Raw genomic sequence first — 22716 nt, forward strand, 5'->3', positions numbered from 1 at the left:
ACTTGACTGACTTGAATACATAAATACCCAATATAACGTGTTGATATAGAATTTTCTGTAAATCCTATAAACTTAATTCACTTCTCGGATATCACAGTGTTTGTCTACTATATGATATATTTAACTGAAATTGCTGATTCGAACAACCAATGATTTATAAAGGAAAATCTTGAAAATGATCAGGGATGCCCAATCTTTTGCATACGACTGTTTTCCTGTCATTTGTTCCCAACACCAATATGGAGAGATATTTTTCTCAAAAATAAATATATTTACAATTTACTCAATATCTAAAAATCATGTATCTTGATAAATGAAGGTTTTGAGTTTTTCCTTGCCCCATAATAATCTGTGATCTGTGCAGCCCTTTGAGACTCTTTGTGATTAAGGCGTCACAAACTTTCAAGGATTTTTTTTTAAAGTGCACAGTTTTTGAACAGTCTTCCAATTCCGCCTTTTGCCGTCACTATGTGACGTCACGTATCCCGTGTGTGACGTCATATATAGCGCCCGTGCTCTACTTTCCGAAAAGGAAGGAGGAGGAAGAGGGAGTGAAGACGAAGGATGGTTACCGTCATTGTCATTTTTGCTTTATTCTCGAAGGCTGCCAAATAATAGAAGTATCATTTACATTTTTATTGTACAATGGTTCGGAACAGTGAGAGGACGAGCGTCGAATCTCGTTGTTGCTCCCTTTAAGGACGTTCGTCGCGGGGCTCCGCGCACCTGCCACGGAACCGAGGCAAAACAAACGCGTCCTAAAATGGCTGCGACCCTCCAAGAGATAGTAAACCTGTTTTAGCTTCTTTTAATCGATTCTAGAGGGAGGAGGTCGTTCGTTGTTTTCGCAACAGCAGGCGCCAGGTTTGTTTATTTTCAAGCTAAGAGGCTGTCTCGCTTTCTTTGCTAACAGCGACACGTATTTTTCTCCAAACGTTGCTAGTTATAAAACTGGTTAGTGGTCCATGTTTTCTTGAAAAACACTGATATCATCATCATGTGGGTAAGTCCCGAAGAGGTCTTGCTGGCGGGCGCCTTGTGGATCACGGAGCGGGCCAATCCTTATTTCATCCTCCAGAAGCGGAAAGGCCATGGTGGGGAAGGCGGAGGACTGGCTGGTAAGGATTTTTTTTCTTTAAAATGCATTTAAATGGACAATGTAATAATATGCAGTGTTAGTCGCGTTACTGAAAAAAAAATAGTAAGTTCCTGTTAATATATACTGTACTTCATTTAAAAAGTAATTGCATTGACTTGAGAGAGAAAGAAAAGTGATAAAAAAGAAAGCGAAATAGAGAAAGGATAAAAGAGAGAAATAGAACAGTAAGAGAGAGAGTGGGTGAGAAAGAAAGTGGTTAGAAAGAGAGAGATCGAAACAAAGAAATTCACAAAAAGAGAAGGTAAATAAAGAAAAGGCGAGAGAGTGAGAAAGGGAGAAACTAAGAAAAGGAGAAAGAGAGGAAAAGATAGAGTGAAGGAGAGAAAAAAGACGTAGAAAAAAAAAGAAATCCAGCTCCGGTTGCTATGCGAGTGGTGGCCAGCTTCTGTGACATCGAGTGGACATATTTAAAACTGCATCTTGTTTTTCTCTTGTGCTTGAATCGACGATGTCTCGTGGGCCGGAGTAAAACCCTTTGCGAGCTTGATGCGACTAGCAGGCCGCATGCTTGACACATGTGGCCTACAGGGTTTGTACGGGTTCCTGAAGTCCTTGAAAATGCTTGAAATTTTATGTCCTGTTCTCAAAGATTAGAAAGTGTTTGAATTTTGGGTGAAGTGCTTGTAAATGTTTAAAACTGTTGCAATGTTTCTCAGCAAGTCAGCATAAAAATGACGCAGACACGGCTTTCTGGGGGCTTTGCCATTGCATTTATTCTTCCTTCATGATTAACGGCAGCTATTATTAGTTTGTTTGGCATTGCCCTATAAATTAGCATTGCTGCCTAAGGGTCTCCTACAAGAGGACAAATGCATGCTTACCCCTTAACAACACACCATGAAATGTGCAAGGATTTATTACGTATCAGTAATGGACATTTTTTGTGGGCCATTCAAAAATTGAAGGTAGCATTTCCCAGTGGTAAATTGGAATGGGAAGAACTTCCTGCTACTGAAAATACTAGCTCCATATTACTGTAATTTTTACCCGACACATCGATGGGGAGATATTTGTCACAAAAAAATATGTATATATTTGGGATTTACTCTAGATCTAAATATCATATGTCTTGATGAATACACACACAAGATTAAAAATCACATATGTAAACATCCAAAAATATTAAAATACATGACTCCAGCCAGGGTTTCCGCGGATCCTTGAAAAGTCTTAAAAGGCATTGAATTCATTATTATTCTATTTTGTAGTTGCAAATACGGCTTAGATGTTTAGACGTATAGACTTTAGGGAGAATATCAGCAGTTAGAATTTACACGTTTTTGTACTTTGTGCTTGGGACGGTGCTACCGCAACTGCATTTAGCAATATTTTGTATGTCTATTGGCCCTTCATAAATGTTGTAGTCAGAATTGTGTTGCTGGCCTATTGAGATGTGCATGTTGCTTTCGATAGAAAATGAGGAACCATATTAAGAGTAGCAAACATTATAAATCACGATTTGCTTTTTAAAAGAAGCAGAGTAATGCACCATGTTGTAAGTTACAAATTGTTATGAATAAAGCGTTAGAGTACTAGTTAGCGAGAAAAGTAATTGTGTTCCAGGAATGCGTTTCTCTGTAACGTCTTTCTGTGTAATCTGTTCATTTGTAATGTGTTAATCAATACTGGTTTTAACCCTAGAAGATGTGTGAGCAGTTCTCGTGCATCCAAGTGGGGCGGCAGTAGCTCAGGAGGTAGAGCGCTCGTCTTCGAATCCCAGCTTGTCTGTGTTACATGTCGAAGTGTCCTTGGGTAAGACACTGAACCCCTAATACCCCCAATAAGCAGGTTAGGGTCTTACATGGCTGCAATACAAGGCCGCTATTGGGAAATGTGAAGCACACTGTAAAGCGCTTTGGGAAGTCATTGACTTGAAAAGCGCTATAGAAATGCAGATCATTTCATTTCAAAATCGGGTCATTTGGGGTAGCCCCAATTTGGACCCAGCTTTGTTCTCCTTTGCTCCAATTCTACCTCCTTATGTAATCCACTGGACATTGCCTATCTGAGTGTAACCAGTAAACAGTAGTCTTATCTAGGGTGTAATAACTCAAAAAAAAAATCAATCAACCGATTGCATCAAAATTAATTGTTCCACTTTATTGACCAATACTAATAGAATCTTTCCCAAATATTATGATTTTATCATGCCAAACTTGAGATTCTGACATTTTTTTAATACAGTTGACCCCCGAGATATGATATTAATCCGTTTTGAGGTAACGATCGCAAAGTGAAATTGCCTTCATAGCCGGGGATAGAAACCTCTGGTAATTAGCTCCGAACCCCCGGATCACTGGATAAAAAACATTACAACAAAAGGTAGCATATGATAAGTACTACTTAATGTACATGTAATAGGGCCTAATGTTGGATCAATGCCACATTCTTTTAAACCGATAAAGAGAAAGCCTGAATATTTATAGATACTAATATCACATATTTGTACATAAAATCCCTATGGCTCCACAAAAAATAACTGATATCTTATTGACGCCTTAAAAAGGCTAGTGTCAGCACCGTTACCAAAATCTGGTATTTGTACTCACCGATCCCTCTTTGATATTTCCTCCTGACCCCATTTTGTTCTTTTTCATAAGGGCCAATGTAAACACACCATAGGTCATAAGGACAGTTTTATATGACATGAGCTTGTTATTCAATTGATTAGAATACAATTGTCCTTAATGTCATTGATTAAACAATACTGTGTACATCGTTTACAATGAGATTGGATGTGGCTCTCTGGGATAAACATGTGAAAAAGACTGAAAGAAGAAAAATAAATAAAAAGAACATTTGGATTGATTGGCAACATTTCCAATGCACCACAAAAACAGCCACCTTTATTTTTGTATCTGGCCTAAAAATGAGCTTGTAGTCATGTAAAAAAACACATATCAATTCTTGAATTGTATCTTGCGTTTGTAATTAACACAGTGAACTCTGTTCCTTACAAATGACAAAGCCCATGATAAGATCAGTCTCTTAGAATTTGATGAAGCCGGTCAAAAATCACTTTGACTTGGAACAGATTTCTGCAAATGTGCGATTTGTCACAGCTGCAAGGCTTGAAAAAAGACCATGAAAGGCTTTCAAAAGGAAATGGCTAATGTTATTTTTCATATGAAGTTCACGGATCCCAACAGTGTGACAATTACATGACCCATCCAGTGTTACAGATGAACTTTAAACATGACCTAATCCCTTTGTGAAAATAAACATTTTTAAATTAAATCTTACATAACAACGATTTCTAAATGGGTAATATTTAAGACGAACCGAAAAACAAATCTCAAATCAAGAATAGCAGACTTGTTTCTTTTTGTTCACTAACTCTATGTCTTGACAATGCAGACGCTTGTATAGCCACGAGAAATCAGCATGCAGTATAAGTATATGGATTCTTGCTGAATCATTCTGCTTCCTCTTTTCCTTCCTGCTTCCCTTTGTGCTTGAGCTCCAAACCTGGCCAAATTGATGCATCACAAACAAGGAAGAAGGGTTGGATGGGTTAAAGGTCATACAGGTTTAGGTTTCACTCTCTGTTTTCATACAGTATGTCACAAAAGTGAGTACATACACCCCTCACATTTCTGCAGAGATTTCATTTTAATGTTTGATTGAACAACATTGAAGAAACACCACTTTGACACAATAAAAGGTAGTCTGTGTAAAGCTTATATAGCAGTGTAAATTTATTTTTCCCCTCAAAAAACTCCACTTTAGTAGCTAATCCCCTGGTAACAAAAGTGAGTACACACACGCTTCAGTAAAAGTTCCTGAAATTCAATATTTTGTGTTGCCAATATGATTTTGCAGAACCACTTTAATCTTTCTGGCCATGGATTTCACCAGAGTCTGACAAAATGCCACTGGAATGCTCTTCCACTCCTCCATAACAACATGTCAGAGCTGGGGGATATTCAAGTTCTTGTGGGTCTCCACCTTCCGCTTAAGGATGCCCCAAACATGTTCTATTGGATTTAGATATGGAAACATGCTTGGCCAGTCCATCCCCTTTAGAAAGGTCTTCGTTATCTTAGAAGTGTATTTGGGGTCATTGTCAGACTGGAACATTTCCCTGCGACCTAGTTCCTAGAAGGAGGGTATAATTCTCTGCTCCAGTATTCCACAGTACAGTTTTTGTTTTCCTTAATAAAATGCAACTACAGTTGCACTCATGCAGCCCCAAACCATGACATTCCCAACACCTTCTTTGACTTTAGTCATGACATAAACATGTTGTTACTCCTCAACTTGTTGCCGCCACGCATGCTTTACACCATCTGGGCGAAATAAATTAATCTTTGTCTCATCAGGCCAGAGGATACCTTTCCAGTGAGCCATGGCCATTCTTTCTTTTCATTGTGTCAAAGTGATTTTTCTTCAGTGGTTTTCTGTTAAACACTATTATTAAATCTCTGCAGAAATGTGAGGGGTGTCCTCACTTTTGCGACATACAGTGCTGTAAATTACAGCCTTTCAACAAAGCTCTTAGTATAATCCACATTAGGGATTTTGCCATTTTAGTCTTGAGTCTTTACTCACGTTTGACTAGTTTGGGCATCATTATGACACTCCAGATTAGATTGCAATGGGAAGGTTTATTAAAAAGCAGCATGCATGTTTTTTATTACACTATTTCCCAACTGCGGCCATGCAGAAAATGTCATTGCCTTCCCACCACATGTGTACCAACATGAAGGCAAGGAAATGCTGCAATTCCTTGTTATGGTTGAACATATGCAGCAACAAAAACATGAAAATGTAAAGTTTATTTTTATGTCAGTGTTTGCCAAATATGGGATATCACCATTAAAGACTGGCTGGTAAAAATAAGTTATACCTAGCCAATACAGTTGGTAATTGTTAGCTGAACTTATTGTCAGTTCACTCAAAAGCCAGTGAAATCACTGCCTCATGATGTGTGGATTGTCTCATTTAATTTGTATTGCGAAAAGTATCAGTCAGATTGCTGCGTTAAGACTTGTGAGTATTTGAAACCTCAGTCAGATAAGGTTTGAATGTGCTGAATAAGCAGTAAAATCGAGTCACACGGGGTGCTAAAGTCAGTCGACCTCTTTTCTGTTTTGAACCTTGTCCAGAGCGAGCTGGAATAAAATTGTGATGTCTTTGTCCAGCTTCAGCCGTATTGAAGAGCTGCATTCGTTCTGCATTTTTTATGACTATTAGATTACCACGGTGTGGCTTTGTCATGAATTAGGTTTTGTTAAGACGGAACTGAATACTAAACCTGTAAAATGTTGTCTTTTCATAATTTTTAATAAATCTTTTGGGATTCTTGCTGCAACGTGCTTGGCAGTGCTGGTAGATGACGTCATCCTTATATAAATGCTGAGCTTGCTGCCATGCACTGTGTGCGATTTGGCAGTGCTGTGACACTGGCACTAATCACAAGCTTTTCTTCTTGTTCCTTTATATACAGTTCACGGTTGATAGCACTATCAGGAACCAGCATTTTATGTATTTGCATGTTAAAAAACGTTTTTTGGGGGACAATATACCCATGACTTTACTATTGGCCTCTTTCGCTTTGAATGTAGGCTCCCAGCTCAATTTTTTTTGTCTGTTCGATCAACATTTAATTTTATTTAGAACAACCACATGTTCTGTTAAGCACCTATTATTGATGATTTATACTTAAACAGGCAATTTTCAGTTCTGAACAATGCATCTTTTAAGCCTACAAACTGTGCTTCTTATGCCAGAAGCTAATAAACATGAACAACGCTGAACAGAAGTCTTATGCAACCTAACAAGCTTCCACTGTTTTCTATTTATTCTAAGTAAAAACTTGGACAACATTTACAAAATGTGTTTCTCAATTCAGTGGGATTTTTATTTACATCTTATCCAACTGGACAAGAAACACAGTATTTGGTGCAGCCTTATATTACAATGCTATCAATTATTGGGTGTCAAATATAAGATAAAAAAAACAAGGAGATGTCAACAAAAGGGATTTCCTGAGAGAATATTTTTAATGGATCCTACTCGACAAAATACTAAATTTTAAATAAATATAAGTTAAAAAGCAAATCATCTGTTTTAATTAATCCTGTGCAAAATAATATTATTACAAAATCTACTGCGCTCAGTTTAGTTTTTAGCTACTTAAAACTTATTTTGTACAACACAAAGCATTCTACTCAAATTGTAACATGAAATGAACTAATTACCATACTCAATTTTACTTGAACAGAAACGTTAATAAACTCTGATTGTTTCCAGTTTAGCTACTGGGATTTTTAATGGGGCAAGAATGAAAAAGTTAAAAAAATAGTCACTTAGATTAAAAAAAGAAATGCTTCTAGGTAAGAATTTGTTTTGCTTTTCCTAAACAAAGCACTAACTATGAGGACAAGCACTCCTCACATGGTTTAAGAGAGGTTTATGATTCTAAACTGGAAACGGCTTTGGGGAAATAAAGCATTTTCAGAATAATAAGAATTGAAATCTGATGTCACGGCTCTGAGGTTATGTTATCAAACAGATTTGATGGTTTGTGTACACCATTTGCCCTTGGTTAAGTAACTTTTCTTGGGATTATTTTTCCCAAAATGTGCTAGATTCAGTAAATCGCTTTAAGTGAAAATAAAGTCTAATCCCAAGGCTGGTTTATATGTTTTTAGCTTCCTTATGTCCTCCAAAGTTCTTGCTGAGGCCACCTGTCAATAAAAAATGGTTTACAACTTATCAAAGTTTTGTTGTCTTGTTTAACTGGAAATACAGGATGGTGGTATTCCTGCCTGGCATTTCTGCCTGTCGCGCCTTCTACAGCATATTTTGAATGCTAAAACACAGCGTGGCTGGGGACCACCGGTCATTGATGTTTCCCTCCTTTTACCCCCGCTGGCGGAGCGATAGCTGAGAAGTCTGTCAGCCAACCCCACTGATCCCCTTGGTGTTGCTTGTAGGCCCTCCAGCTCCTATCCAGAAATTGCCTTTTTCTGCCTTATCTGACAGCTCTTTTTTGCTCTCTGTTGGCCAACTCCTGTGCATCAAAAATCTCTTGAGCAGTCAAGAGGTTGAAAAGCCCACAAAACCTAGGCGCCCCACCTCAGCTGGGCATATTGTGGTTTTCCAGCCCACCTCTCCCTGCACTCGGCTGCCAGGTCTTTATACTTTGCCCATTTCCTTTCATACCCTGCATCTATTCCCTTCTACCAAGGGACAGTGAGCTCCACCAGGAGGATTGCTTTACTGGCTACAAACTACAGCACCATGTCTGGCAGCAATTATGTTTTAGTGAGCTCCCTGGGGAACTGCAACTGCATTCTGAAGTCGATTCTCATTTTACATTCACTTTGAGAGGACCTTTCCCCAGCCCTTGCAAACTGGATCATGTGTCTTTTTGGGGAAGCTGGGCGACTGTTTGCTTCCTGTTTACAAGCTTGGGCTACCTTTGCAAGCGTCTTCCGAAGAGCATCATGCCACCATCTGTTGCGACCTTGGGACTGTGCTGTCTTACAGCCCGAGAGGATTTGCTGAAGGCCAGCGTTGATGGTACTGCAGTGGGGGCAGATCTCTTCAGTGCCGAACGACAGGTGGATATTTTGGGGACAGTGGAGCTTGTTGTAGGTTGCCCGGATCGGGAAGCTGAGCCTGGCTTGAACATCTTCACAGGTCGGGCCTAGATATAGGTCTGTGCATGAGACCTGGTGGTGACTTTGTCCTGATGACAGTTTCACTCCACCCACCATCTTCCTATCCCTGATGAGGATGATTTCAAAGGCTGCGACAAACAGTATAGGAGAGGTTGAACATCCATTAAATATGCCCACATCAAGCTGATGCCATCCTGTTGTAAAGTCCTTGTGGGCACAGCACATCTGCAAGTCTGCAAAGTACTCGGCCACCATGCCCTTAATGTAATCTGGCGTATAGAAGAAGTCCAAGGCAAAGCTTATAGGCTCGTGTGAGACGGACCCATAAGCGATTGCAAGATCCAGCCGCACAACATGGAGGTCGTTTCTTCTCTCTTCTCCCCCTTTGTATTTGCTCCCAAATGATGGCTGAGTGCTCCATGCACCCCGACCGGTGTCTATACAGCTGTCACTTGTTAGGTAGCTAGTCATCCTTTTGCCAATGATGGAAAAGAAGATTTTTCTTTCCACATTTAAAAGTGTGATGATAAGGCTTGAGTTGCACTGGACAAGATATTGTTTAAAATTGTTTGACTGGATTTACTCAACAAATACTATTCAAAACCGCTTGATCAGCAAAAAGCTGTGTGTAATTCTCTAGCGCATTTCTTTCTTTCCTGAGACAAATCCAAGATACAAAACCAGTAATAGTTAACACTCGCCTTGGACGAATATGCTGAAACCCTGACCACTAAGTTCTCAAAGACGATGTCGGGAGCAGCAAAAAAATTGAAACAAAATACCAGAAGAAGATAAAGCCCTGGGTTACAACCAAAATCCTCCAACAGTGAGGCATGAGGTGATAACTAAAGAAGGAAGAAACAACCCTGGAGGAGCAACCAAGTACAAAGCAGCCAACAAGAAAATCAGAAAAAGCTTGAGAGAAGCCAAGGAGAAATGGATTGAAGACCAATGCTCAAAGTTAGAAGAGTGCTTCAACAAGAACAATTTAAAGAAAGCCTTCCAGATTGACATTCACACACAATGAGCAACACAAAGAAAACAGGCAAAAGTCAGCAGCATTCAGAATGATACACGGAATAAGCTATCTGAAGAAAAATAGATCATGAATAGATGGACAGAATACTGCTCCAAACCCTACAACCACCCAACACAGGGAGACCGTGATGTCCTACCGGCCCAGGGGAAAGTGACGACTTTCATATCCTCAAGAGAAGAGACTGGTTCAGCTAATAACTCACTGAAGAACAGAAAGATTCCAGGAATCAACAACATTCTATCAGAACTCATATGAAATGGTGGTGAGCAAACTATAGACATTTTTACAAAAGATTTGCAGAAAGATTTGGCAAACGAGACAGTGGCCATCTGCATAGACAAAATTGCTAGTAATTATACTACCGAAGAAAGAAAACCTTGAGCTATGCTCCAACTACAGAACCATGAGTCCTATCAGCCATGCAAGTTAAGTTTTGCTAAAAAAATTACCCAAAGAACAGGCACGTTTTAGGGAAACAATAAGCACAGCAGAACAAATTTTCAATCTGTGAATGCTTTGTGAGAAGTTTCAACAACACCAGCGAAACCTCTACCACGTTTTTGTTGATTTCAAGAAGACGTTTGACAGATCCGCTTTATGGGCCACCATGTGGAAGTGCAACATGGGCCAGGAACTAGTTCGAACCATTGAATAACTCTATGCAAATGCCAACAGAGCGATACTTATCAATGGTACCATTGGAGCGTGGTTTCGAACCACAGTCGGTGTGAGACAAGGCTGCATTCTCTCTCCAACTGTATTCAACATCTTCCTGAAGAGGATCATGTCCGATGCTCTAAAGCAACGTGAAGGTACAGTCTGTATTGGGGGACACAACACCACTAACCTCCGTTTTGCTGATGATATTGCCGGAATCTTCCTCTGCGCTTGCGAAACATTTACTCTCACGGCAAAACTGGAAAAGAAAATCCAGGCCTTGGAGAGGCGATACTACAGGAAACCTCTAGGCATCAGCTACTTAGCCCATGTGACAAACAAAACGGTGCGCAACACCATCAGAGGGCACATTGGACCCGATGAAGAACTGTTGTCAACTGTACGCGAACGGAAACTTCAGTGGTATGGTCATGTCATAAGATCATCAGGACTGACCAAGATAATTCTCCACGGCACAGTCCAATTGGGCAGGAGGAGAGGAAGACTGAAAAAGAACTAGGTAGAGAGCATTAAGGAATGAACTGGGACCAACTTTGCCACGACCCAAGAACAGGCTGGGGACCGTCAACAGTGGAGAAGATTGTCCAGGGTTGCGTCCTCATTGGTGCCCGATGCGGTCAAGGGATCCGTGAATAGTTAATACGGTATATTACCAGTGACAATAAATATTACCATAAATAAATTCTTAGTTAGTTTCCATTCTCACTAGGGTGGCATTTATAAAAATTCATACAGTACACTTTTTATTCGCAAATTTAAAAACAGAACTATTACGGACTATTTCCTAACGATCTCAAGGCATTTATTAGGGTGCATAAAAACTGATAAAAATGAACCATGACTCGAAGTATACATCTGTTTGGGGATGCGGGTTTGTTTCTGTTACTTTGGTGAATACTCGTTTTCGCTAAGGAGAAACTTGAGACTAATGTTGGGAAAATGAGACCAATTTTAAAAGTATGCTGAAATATTCCTAAAGGAATTAAAGCAATGCAAGTATTGATTACTAATATTAATCTGTTGCTTAAATTGACTAACTTGATTGGATTATTTCCCTCAACTATGTTTGAAGGCCATTCCAATAACAATTGTTTGTAAAAATGTCATTCATGTAACTTAACCCACATTGGCATGTACATTTAGTACACAATGGACAGATTATAAGATCAAATCCATATCAAAGTTATTTAATCAATTGGCCTCACATATGTAGCTAGAGCTTTATATCATAAATATCTTGTTAGCAATATCTGATTGTAAAAATATGAATTCAAAATATGTCAGCCATAGTGTCTTATCATAGATAACATCACAAGTTATCCATATAAAAGAATTACATTTAGTCATCAATGCAGTGTACAATTGTCTTTAATCTTTGGAGCCATGGTTGTGAAGGTTAAGCAAAATCAACAAGTGTAGTTATAGTATTGCGTGAATAAATGAGTATAAGGCTTTGTAATGCACTTACAGAGTTATGTAAAAGTTGTGTACTGTGTTCATGTGCTGAGTATAAATCACTTCATAACCAACCTGTATGTCCACTTGATTGTGGCCAGAATCACAGAGTTGTTGACAGTAAGGCTGCATGATTAACAAAAATCTAATTGATATTGGGGTGTGACGTAGTGTTATTGTGTAATCGCAAGACACTGCGTTTTTTTCTCTCAAGAATCTATTGACAGCAACACTTACAAAGCTCTCAGACCGAGGATGCTGTTAAGTTAAGTTCAACCCCTTAACGATGCTGTAAAATAAACATAAAATCCCAATCCAAGACATACCCAAAGTGAATTGAATGCTGTTGTTGAACTGTTTGGAGAACCTGGACGGTTTTGGTCTCTTTTAAAAGGTAACACTCTGAAGTTATGTAAATTGTAAATGGTCTGCATTTATACAGCGCTTTTCAAGTCAATGAGAACCTCCCAAAACGCTTTACAAAATACACTACTCCCTTTTACACACTAACTAACTAACCGATAGCAGCGTCAGCCATGCAAGGCAACTACCTGCTATTGGGGGCATTAGGGATTCAGTGTCTTGCCCAAGGACACTCCGACATATAACACGGAGGAGCCGGGAAGCGAATCTATGACCTTTTGATCCAAAGACGAGCGCTTTACCTCCTGACCCAATGCCGCCACAAAGTTTTGTCCCGAAAAAATATGCCAAAAACACAGAAATCAGGAAGGGGGGGAGATACTTTTTCACGGCACTGCATATGTATATGTGGTTGGATTGTGTTTTCCAATGTATTTTTTGTACCCAAGCACTGTCTGTGTGTGTCATCACAGGTCTTTTAGTGGGGACCTTGGACGTGGTCCTGGATTCAAGTGCTCGCACGGCTCCCTACAGGATTCTCTACCAAACCCCAGACTCTCTATCCTATTGGATCATTGCTCACGGTATGTGGACGTGAACTTTGGCAGTTTAGTGTTACAGTCATCATTTCACTGTTCAAAGACAGATTAAAGAACAAGGGTGTTTCAATCTTGGTTTCCTATCATATTAATGTATTTTTCCAGTCAATTGAAAACAAGGGAGTTACAGTACTCGCCTCTTAACTGCTTTCATGCAAAATACTTTCCATAACAGTTGAGAGTATGCCTCTGCAATGTTTAATCTGTCAAATTTTACGAGTATAATTTTGGGAGGTGTGGGTACTGTTAGTTGTCTTGAAAATAAATAAAAAGCAGTTGAAATGAGGAATTTTTCATTGATAAGTCTATGGCTAGAAAACAAAACAATTTAGATGTACAGATAGATCAGTAGGTAATTACCTTTTTTTTGTTTGTGTGTGTTCAGGGACATCACGTAAAGAGATCACGGAGCACTGGGAGTGGTTGGAGCATAACATGCTCCAGACTCTCTCCATTTTTGAGAATGAAAATGACATCACTACCTTTGTCAAGGGAAAAGTGCAGGCAAGTATTACACATTAAAACAAAGGATACTAAAGTACTAGTACCTAAAGCCTTGAAAATAGTATAGGTTGTTATATTTTGATGTGTCTAGACTCTATAAACCATTTGAGAACATTTTGCACACTGTGAACATTTTTGTACAGTGGTTGTCTAACTCTTGATCAGCTTAAATAGGGTAAAACATTAGGTAACAACAATCTTATATAAAACAATTCTATGTAAAATGAACAGAAGAGTTTGGTTCACGGATCCTTTGGCCACCTGGGTCCTCAAACTTAGAGGTAAAAAACAGTAATTAATATTAATTAAGATTTTTGTGATTGGGTTTCATGATTCAAGTCGTCTAAATTGCATTTGTTACAACTCAGTGATTCTCAGTCATACCACGTCTGAAAGCCTATAATCCCAAACTTTGAGAATGACTGGTTTTAAGGGTTTGCCAGAAAAGGAAATCTGATTACCTACTGTTCTTAAATAATCTGTTACTGATCCCACCCCAAGGCGTAAATTAGTGTAAACTAATTTGGTGTACGAATTGGGATTCAGACATGCCTGTTTTGTAAGCAAGCCACTAAATCAAACAAAATACACAGTGGTATGGTCTTTAATTCAGGCGATAAGTTCAAACCCAATTGGATGTAACTAGGTTGGATATTAGGTCTGGCTCTGCTAGTGTTGCATTCTACTTCCCTCCGTTTTTATTGGCAAGAAATCGAAACAACTTCTGTTATATTTCTGTTATGGATGTATTTTTCTTACACGTTAACTGTTTTCCATACTTGAGGGCGCTTTGCTTTTTCAGACTACGGGCAGGAGACAAAATATACATTAAAGGAATAAACCCTAATAGATGCTTTCTTTCTGTCTTTTCTCTGACCTGATCTGGTTGTAATTTCTGCCTCACAGTGCTTAGTTTCCTGGTTTGAGATTTAGCTCTCCCTCTCTGTGGTTTGGATTTGTCGACTTTCTTTACACATTATTAACACATGGCTGTTCATTAAAGGCGCCAGGGCCCCAGCTCACAAAGTGGCTCGATTACATGAACATTATACTTGGTGGGAGGTCAAGTTCCTTAGCCACAAATATATTTCACTAAGAAACAATAAGCCCATTAGCATCACATTAGTCATGTAAAGCTAACTGTATAGTGTGATGTCCTGCATTTGTCTGCAATACTGTCTATGAGGCGCCGCCGTCTTGGGGGGCGTCAATCATTCCCGTATTTCGTGTCTCCAGGGCATAATTGCAGAGTACAACAAGAATCACGATGTTAAAGAGGACGATGACACGGATAAGTTCAAGGAGGCCAGCTACAAGTTCCGAAAGCTGTTTTGCATGCCTGATGAGGAGAAGCTTGTCAATTACTATTCATGTAGCTATTGGAGGGGCAAAGTGCCGCGCCAAGGTTGGCTCTACCTCAGCATCAATCACTTGTGCTTCTATTCTTACCTTCTGGGAAAAGAAGGTTAGCACAAGACCATCATGAATTCTCAGCTGTTATTGATTTTGTCTGAAGTATCAATTTGCCACCACATTTTCACACATTTATTGATTTGTTTTAGTCAAATTGGTGGTGCGTTGGGCCGACATTACTCAGCTGGAGAAGAGCGCCACCTTGCTGCTGCCAGACGGCATTAAAGTGAGCACCCGCAGTCACGAGCACGTCTTCTCAGTCTTCCTCAACATCAACGAGACCTTCAAATTGGCTGAGCAACTGGCCAACATTGCCATGCGACAACTGCTGGACAACAAGGGTTTCGAAGAAGACCGCTCACTACCTAAGCTCAAGAAGAAGTCGCCCAAAAAGGTGTCAGCGCTCAAGAGGTGACACATTACTGGCAATTTAAGCATATTCATTTCCTGTTTTGAAATGATGGGTGACAGCTCAATTTTTTTCTGAAGAGACTTGGATGCCAGAGCCAAAAGTGAGCGCTACAGGGCGCTTTTTCGTCTGCCCAAAGATGAGAAATTGGATGGGCACACAGACTGCACCTTGTGGACCCCCTTCAGCAAAATGCACATTCTGGGACAGATGTTTGTCTCCACCAACTACATCTGCTTCACCAGCAAGGAGGAGATGCAGTGCAGCCTCATCATTCCCCTTCGCGAGGTGAGTCAGGCAGAATCCACCCGCAGGACACTTTATCGGATACACTTGCACAATCAAATTCCCTCAGGTTTTTTTGCTGCCCCTCAAAAATTTTGAAATATTTTAAAGTCCCTCATCTCATCACTGTATTGGCTGAATTGTGTAACACACTGAAAACCGTCAGGTGACCATCGTGGAGAAAGCGGACAGCTCCAACGTGCTCCCCAGTCCTGTTTCCATCAGCACCAAGAACCGAATGACTTTCCTGTTTGCCAACCTCAAGGACCGGGACTTTCTGGTCCAGAGGATCTCCGACTTCCTGCAGCAGACGCCTTCTAAAAGCAGCCTGGAGCAGGATCTCACTGGGAGCCTCAACAGTTCTGATGAAGAGGTGAGGCCTCCAGATTCGGCATGTGGCTGCTTACTTTGGTGTGGATTATAAAACATTTATTGAAGCAGTTGCTGTAAGTGATTTTAAATGGTGTTAAACTTGCACATGTTTTTGTTACCCTTTGTGACGAGCAAGAACTAAAATCATATGTTCCTCTGCAGACAATACACATTCTGAAGAAGCTTTTTGTTGATATCCCTCTGCTTTTTAGGTCTACGGCTCATTGCTGTCCTGCAGCCCGCAGAACAGTGTAAACTCGGAGGGGGAGCGCACCTTCAATCTGAATGACAGCAGCGTGCCCACTGCCTCACAGGCCCTCATGACCATGTATCGGCGCCGCTCACCTGAGGAGTTCAATCCCAAACTGGTGCGCGCGCAACTTTTACATTTTAAACTTTACTAAGATCTATTGGGGTGATGTCTTGGTCTCCCTCCAAGATCTGTTGCAAGTTTCTGTCTGTGTTCTTAGGCTAAGGAGTTCCTGAAAGAGCAAGCCTGGAAAAACCACTTCACAGAGTTTGGCCAGGGTGTGTGCATGTACCGCACGGAGAAGACCAAAGAACTGGTTCTCAAAGGCATCCCTGAGAGCATGAGAGGAGATCTCTGGCTACTCTTCTCTGGTGCGCTCCAACAAATCAATTGATCTCACACGGGATGGCATTTCTTGTGTTTGATGTGGTAAAAAATACACTGATAGATTTTTTTTAGCGATAACCACACTGTCTTTCTTTTATTTGAAGGTCTTTTAAAAAGAATTAAATGTATGTCTGTTTATTATTACGCTCTGAATTCAAGGCAATGTTCCACTACTTAAAATTTAGTAGAACTTATATTGTTGACTGAATTTCTTTCAACGATGTAATTTAATTTTTTATTAACAAACCTTTGCTAAATAGAAGTACAGTCAGAATTATGTATCAAGTATAAAAAGATAAGTTTTACTAGTCAATGGATCTTTTTGTTCTCTTATGTACACTAAATTTGCCTTCTCTTATGTTCTTAGGGGCCATTAACGAGATGGTCACTAACGCCGGATATTACGAAGACCTAGTGGAGCGGTCCATGGGCAAATACAACTTGGCCACAGAGGAAATTGAACGAGATCTCCACCGCTCCCTGCCAGAGCATCCCGCCTTCCAGAATGAAATTGGCATCGCCGCCCTTCGTCGGGTACTCACTGCTTACGCATTCAGGAACCCCAATATCGGATACTGTCAGGTACGTCACAATATCTGCGCAACGAGTTGAAAATCATATGCAGCAACTTTATTTGATGTTATTGATGATATTACAGGCTATGAATATTGTGACATCAGTGTTGCTTCTCTACGCTAAAGAGGAGGAGGCTTTCTGGCTTCTTGTGGCACTCTGTGAAAGGATGTTGCCTGACTACTACAATACCAGGGTTGTAGGTCAGTATTAAAAATTTGTACATTTTCGTTGGAGTATGTTCAGCGGGACACAATTTGATTTGGAAAAACTACCACCCCTTGAAGAAATGTTAAAACATATTACACACTACATTTCATGTCACTTATTGCTCTGGCTCTTCTTTTTGCTATTTTCGACACTAGCCATTTAGAATTATAAAGGGTAAAGGAAGCTCATGGATATCAGGGTATTATGGCACCAAATGTGCTGCCCAGTGGCAGAAAGTTTGTATTGTCTTTTCATCTTGGGCAGTGATTTTCTTTTATCTAGCACGGGCTGACTTGAATCTGTGCCAAATTAAATGAACTGTCGAAACGCTCGAGTTATTTGGGAGCCAGGTACGTGAAAAAACTTGACCTTGTCTCGAATTATCCCAGGAGCTCTGGTGGATCAAGGCGTGTTTGAAGAGCTTGCCAGGGAGTACGTGCCCGAATTGTACGACTGCATGCAAGACCTGGGCGTCATTTCCACCATCTCACTCTCCTGGTTCCTCACGCTCTTCCTGTCGGTCATGCCGTTTGAGAGCGCCGTGGTGGTAGTGGATTGCTTTTTCTTCGACGGCATCAAGGTTATCTTCCAGCTTGCGCTCGCCGTGTTGCACGCCAACATCCACCATCTGCTCAGCTGCAAGGACGACGGCGAGGCAATGACGGTGCTGGGCAGGTAAAGAAGTCATTCTGAGGCATAGGATGTCACCATTTTGTTGTCTTGATGGGGCATTTGTTGGCCGTAGATACTTGGACAATGTAACCAATAAAGACAGCACCTTACCACCAATTCAACATCTGCACTCCTTGTTGACGGACAACGGAGAGCCGCACCCAGAGGTGGACATCTTCAAACTGGTCCGCAGTTCCTACGAGGTATTTCACTGGGATCCATCAGGCTTTTTAATCGGGCCAGTCAAATGAAAAAAGTAAAAACGTGATGATATATATAATAGTGTATAAAGCGCTACTCATTAAAATGGTATGCCATTCTGCGCCCATCCCTGCCTTAACCAATCTTTTAAGGGACATTATTGTCCAGTCGAATACAACTAAATGTTTCAGTGTAGGTAGTGATTATTTTGTACAATTTAGATACTTTGAGAAAAAATGGAAGATATAGACTTTGGTGTGGATTATAAAACATTTGTCGAAGCAGTTGCTGTAAGTGATTTTAAATGGTGTTAAACTTGCACATGTTTTTGTTACCCTTTGTGACGAACAAGAACTAAAATCATATGTTCCTCTGCAGACAATACACACGTTGGTGATCACACTGTGTGTGACTGTTCAGCTAATTTTCGGATTATTTAAAAGACTGTGTAGAATTTCATGATCGCCTGTGATTTTACAACTAACCATATTTCTCGCTCTTATCGATACGAAGAAATTTGGCTCCATCCGAGCGGACGTCATCGAGCAGATGCGTTTCAAACAAAGGCTGAAAGTCATTCAGACTATCGAAGACACCACCAAACGCAATGTGGTGAGAAAGACTCTTGACCAGAGTATTTATTGTGTTAGTAGGAAGTCAGTCACTTAACTGGAACATGTGTTCTTCCTTCACACTTAACATCATTTTCAATACTTGGCTTTTAGGTCAGAACTATTGTAACTGAGACAGCCTTCAGCATTGACGAGCTGGAGGAACTCTTTGTCCTTTTTAAGGTATGGAGATTTCACACATTTTAGACAACACTTCATTATTATTATAAGTAATGGTTCTTTGAAAGCATTGCGTTTATCACTATAATGATCATAAAGCTGCAAACTAATTTTATCTAGACAACCATCTTCGCTTCCTAACTATAATCCCTTGTTCGTAATCTTTCAAGGCAGAGCACCTGACCAGCTGCTACTGGGGTGGCAGCAGCAATGCAACAGAGCGCCATGATCCCAGCCTGCCCTACCTGGAGCAGTACCGCATCGACATTGAGCAGTTCAAAGGCCTCTTCAAGCTCCTCTTTCCATGGGCCAACGGTACTCACTCAGAACCTTTGGCCATGCGTTTCTTTCGATTGCTGGATCACAACGGCGACGCTTTCATCAATTTCCGAGAATTCATCAATGGCCTGGGTAGGTGCACACAAAACTGTAACTGTTAAAAGATATTGTGTATTTCATATTCACAATATAAGAATGAGTAATGGCAATACCTATTGTCCATTATCTGCATTGTCTCTCTTTCAGGTTTTTGTTCAGTTAGAGCTAGTTAGTGTGCTTTATTTCCCCACTAAAAAAAATGTTTTAATTTAGCATATTGTAGGAAAATAGATGTTTGAAGATTGTATTTAGAGCTGACCTACAATTATCACCTTCAATGATATAGTGGTTTAAAAAGTTATTTGAAATTATTACTTTGAATGTAGACAAAGAAGGCATGGGGAGTAAATTTGAGTATATTTTCAGAAAAAAGCGCAACACCGCCACCCTTCTTCAGAGAGTGTGCTACATGATACCTTACACAATCAGGGGGAGAAGCCTTATTTAGCTGTAAAAACTCATCCGGTCTTAACCAGGTTTCACAAAGACCAATCAGGTTAAGTTTGTGATCACGAATAACATCACAAGTAGAGCTTTAGGAGAAAGCGATCTAATATTTAAAAGTTTTAGCTGTGCTTAGTCTTTTAAATTAGCTGAAGTCTTTTGAGCTTTTCCCTGCCCTCATGTAGGTTTTAGATCCGATGGTATAATAATCTTTTTGCAATAGTCTGTGCTGAGACTCCTTGTGATTAAGGGCTATACAAATAAACTTGACTTCACTTGACTATCCTTTGTTAGAGGCAAGTCGGATTTTTACTGCCCCAGGGGGCCAATATGTGTAGTATGGGGAGTGAAGGAAAATGTGGCTGTCATGCTTTGTTTCATACTTACCGCACTGTAAGGCGCACCAGATTATAAGGCAGACCCCCAAAAAATAGTCTTTTGTCACATATTTATTCACACCCTAAGGCGCACGAAATAGAGACTACACTAAGAGTACCACGTAACTGCTGGGTTCTTTATATGCTCATGTCATGTAATATTGCTATTCTCAGTCAGTCGATAAGTTTAGCTGAATAAAATCCCAAAATATTGGTTTCTTACAGGAAAATAAACCCGGATTGCAGGGGTGAGGGCGCCGAAACTCAAGGCAGATTACATATGAAAAGGCATCAGAGATTATCTCATTACACTATTTTTCTCATGGAGCCAGAAACACTGAACTGCATAGTGCATTCTGATAGGTTAAACAGTCTCTCTTCTTCACTTCTTCACCGATGCGTCAATAACCTCTCAGTTTAATATGTGTATGTACATGAACAAGCTTGTATAGTATTTTGTTGAAAGACTTTTTTCTCTTTCTGTCTTTCACAATGTTAGTAGCGCTCACATGAAGAAGTGGAGATACTGTTAAACCTATCAGAATAAACTATGCAAATCAGTGTTTCTAGCACCTTGAGTAAAAATAGTACGATACTGAGGTCAACTTAAGAGCCTTTTTGTAAAATATTTGCGCTCTCCACCCCATTGCATATAACGATTGTGATTTGGTCCAACGATTATAATCGATTGATCATCAATCTTCTCTCAAATACAGAAGTATCGCACAGCTATTATTGTATTCATTTACAGTTGTATCCACTGTATCCTGCAATATGAAAGGCACACTTTCAAATTTCTAAACATTTTATGGTTTTTAGGTGCGTCTAAAGTCAGGAAAAAATCTTAATTATAAATGTAACAATAAAGTTTGTCCTGAAGATATTATTAATTTAATTTCATGGAAAAATCAAGGAATGGGTGCAAAAAAAATAAAAAGTTGACCACTTCCTTCATGAATTCTTTGTTCATTGCAGGCGTTCTGTGTCACGGAGACTTGACAGAAAGGCTGAAGCTACTCTACAAGATGCATGTTTTACCTGGTGAGTGGCCAAAAGTCACAGCAGTTGCAATGTGGCTTTCCTGCACGCATTGACACCATCACAACAACTTTCTATCAAGAGGTGAGCAGCGAACAGGAAGAGCCCGACTCGGCATTCGAGGCCACTCAGTATTTTTTTGAGGACATCGCCCCAGAAACATCCATGGGTAACATCGATGTCGACACTATGCAATTTAATTTCCGATACAATCTGTAAAACATGCTGTTTAAATGCATGGGGTCCTCTTCACCTCAGGCCAGAATGCAAAGAACCGAAGCGAAAAGGACGACGGTTTCGTCAGGGTTACGTTTAAAACGGAAAAAGGTAAGCGACAGGAAAGGTCTTGATCGAGGATTGCTATGAAACTTGTGTGCATGGCTGCAGTTTAAACTTATATGGGAGCCTAAATTTGATAACTAAATAGCACTACATTTATTTACCATAGACCAAGAGTTGGCAACATGTGGTTTGGCTCTTTAGCACTCCCTAATAGCTTTTTCCTAAGTGTTTGAAAATGGAAAATTATATGGTTTCTGTAGGAGTGCAAACATGACACAAACATTCTACCCGATGGAAGATCATTTTGGTCAATTTAAGGATGCTTCTTATCTTTCTTCAAAAAATCAAGTCTTAAAATTGTTTTCAAATATTTAAAACAAGCAAAACTACAGAATGCAGCCGTAAAAGACGATAATTTTACTTGGAAAACTAATCGTTTTGCTTACGTGACTGCATGTTGTCCTCAGTTTTCTAACCTTGCTTTTTGAAGTGTAATGTTTAAAGAATTTTTTTTATCCAAACATTAAAAAAATATATGTCATTTTTGCCTCAAGGGTAAACATGTCATACATTACAAAAAGAAAGAAAAACAAGACAAACAAGAATGTTAAGACAAATGTGAAAATATTTACAAGGTAGTTCTTGGGGACTGTCGGAATTTGTGAAATGCATTCGAACAGTGGTTCCCAAAGTGGGCTGTACTGATGTGAGTGATGGAGTTTTGCCAACCACAATTGTTACTGTTCGAGTTTAGAGGCAATTTTTATAATAACCCAAGCCAATAAATGTTATTCAAAGTTTGCAAGCATCACACTAAGCCACACCCACCGGGTGAGTGTCCGTAAACATAGTCCTAGAGTCAACGAACGTGAAGGTACATCACTTGTTTGGACCTTTTACTTTTGCTGGGGCTGCTGGTTGGGGGGCGCTAGCAATACACTGGGGAGCCAAGGGTGCGCCAGCCTGCAAAAGTTTGGGAACCATTGCATTAGAACAATAGTGCAAAGTAAATACCATAGTACATTTACATTGGCAGCAACATATTTCCGAAAATAGGGGCAAGAAATGAAGCATGAAAACAATAATTCAGTCTTGTCTTATCAGTCTTGTGGATAATGAGATTGTACAAGCTAGTCATCCGAGACAAAAGGCAGATTTTAACTCCAGATACCAAAGCACAATATCTTAACATGCACAAAATTCCGC

General features: G+C 39.9%; 1 protein-coding gene and 1 long non-coding RNA gene across 3 annotated transcripts in view; one reads left to right on the plus strand and one right to left on the minus strand.

Annotated features, from left to right (window-relative positions):
* Positions 1–499: 499 nt before the first annotated feature.
* The window catches only part of tbc1d9 (TBC1 domain family, member 9 (with GRAM domain)), a 28930-nt gene continuing 6713 nt past the window's right edge, over positions 500–22716 (plus strand). Inside the window, exons 1-20 of the mRNA XM_088341816.1 lie at positions 500–864; positions 944–1118; positions 12799–12909; positions 13310–13428; positions 14665–14893; positions 14991–15252; positions 15331–15538; positions 15702–15908; positions 16120–16275; positions 16378–16528; positions 16912–17126; positions 17203–17320; positions 17717–18002; positions 18073–18202; positions 18714–18812; positions 18926–18994; positions 19162–19402; positions 21166–21231; positions 21311–21397; positions 21487–21555. Coding sequence (XP_088197942.1) covers positions 998–1118; positions 12799–12909; positions 13310–13428; positions 14665–14893; positions 14991–15252; positions 15331–15538; positions 15702–15908; positions 16120–16275; positions 16378–16528; positions 16912–17126; positions 17203–17320; positions 17717–18002; positions 18073–18202; positions 18714–18812; positions 18926–18994; positions 19162–19402; positions 21166–21231; positions 21311–21397; positions 21487–21555 — 2944 coding nt within the window. The 5' untranslated portion in view covers positions 500–864; positions 944–997. The remainder of the gene's footprint in view (positions 865–943; positions 1119–12798; positions 12910–13309; positions 13429–14664; positions 14894–14990; positions 15253–15330; positions 15539–15701; positions 15909–16119; positions 16276–16377; positions 16529–16911; positions 17127–17202; positions 17321–17716; positions 18003–18072; positions 18203–18713; positions 18813–18925; positions 18995–19161; positions 19403–21165; positions 21232–21310; positions 21398–21486; positions 21556–22716) is intronic.
* Positions 17153–22437, minus strand: LOC148360955 (uncharacterized). Of its 2 annotated transcripts, none has more exons than XR_015851107.1 (4): positions 22339–22437; positions 19315–19398; positions 18111–18225; positions 17153–18016 (listed from the first exon to the last, which is right to left on the minus strand). It is a non-coding gene; the product is annotated as an uncharacterized LOC148360955 (long non-coding RNA). The 2 variants fall into 2 exon arrangements; XR_015851106.1 differs by having other exon boundaries at positions 19237–19398.

The sequence above is a fragment of the Urocampus carinirostris genome, chromosome 8 (genome assembly GCF_059441175.1).
Source record: "Urocampus carinirostris isolate Australia breed hairy pipefish chromosome 8, RoL_Ucar_1.0, whole genome shotgun sequence".
Lineage (NCBI taxonomy): Eukaryota > Metazoa > Chordata > Actinopteri > Syngnathiformes > Syngnathidae > Urocampus > Urocampus carinirostris.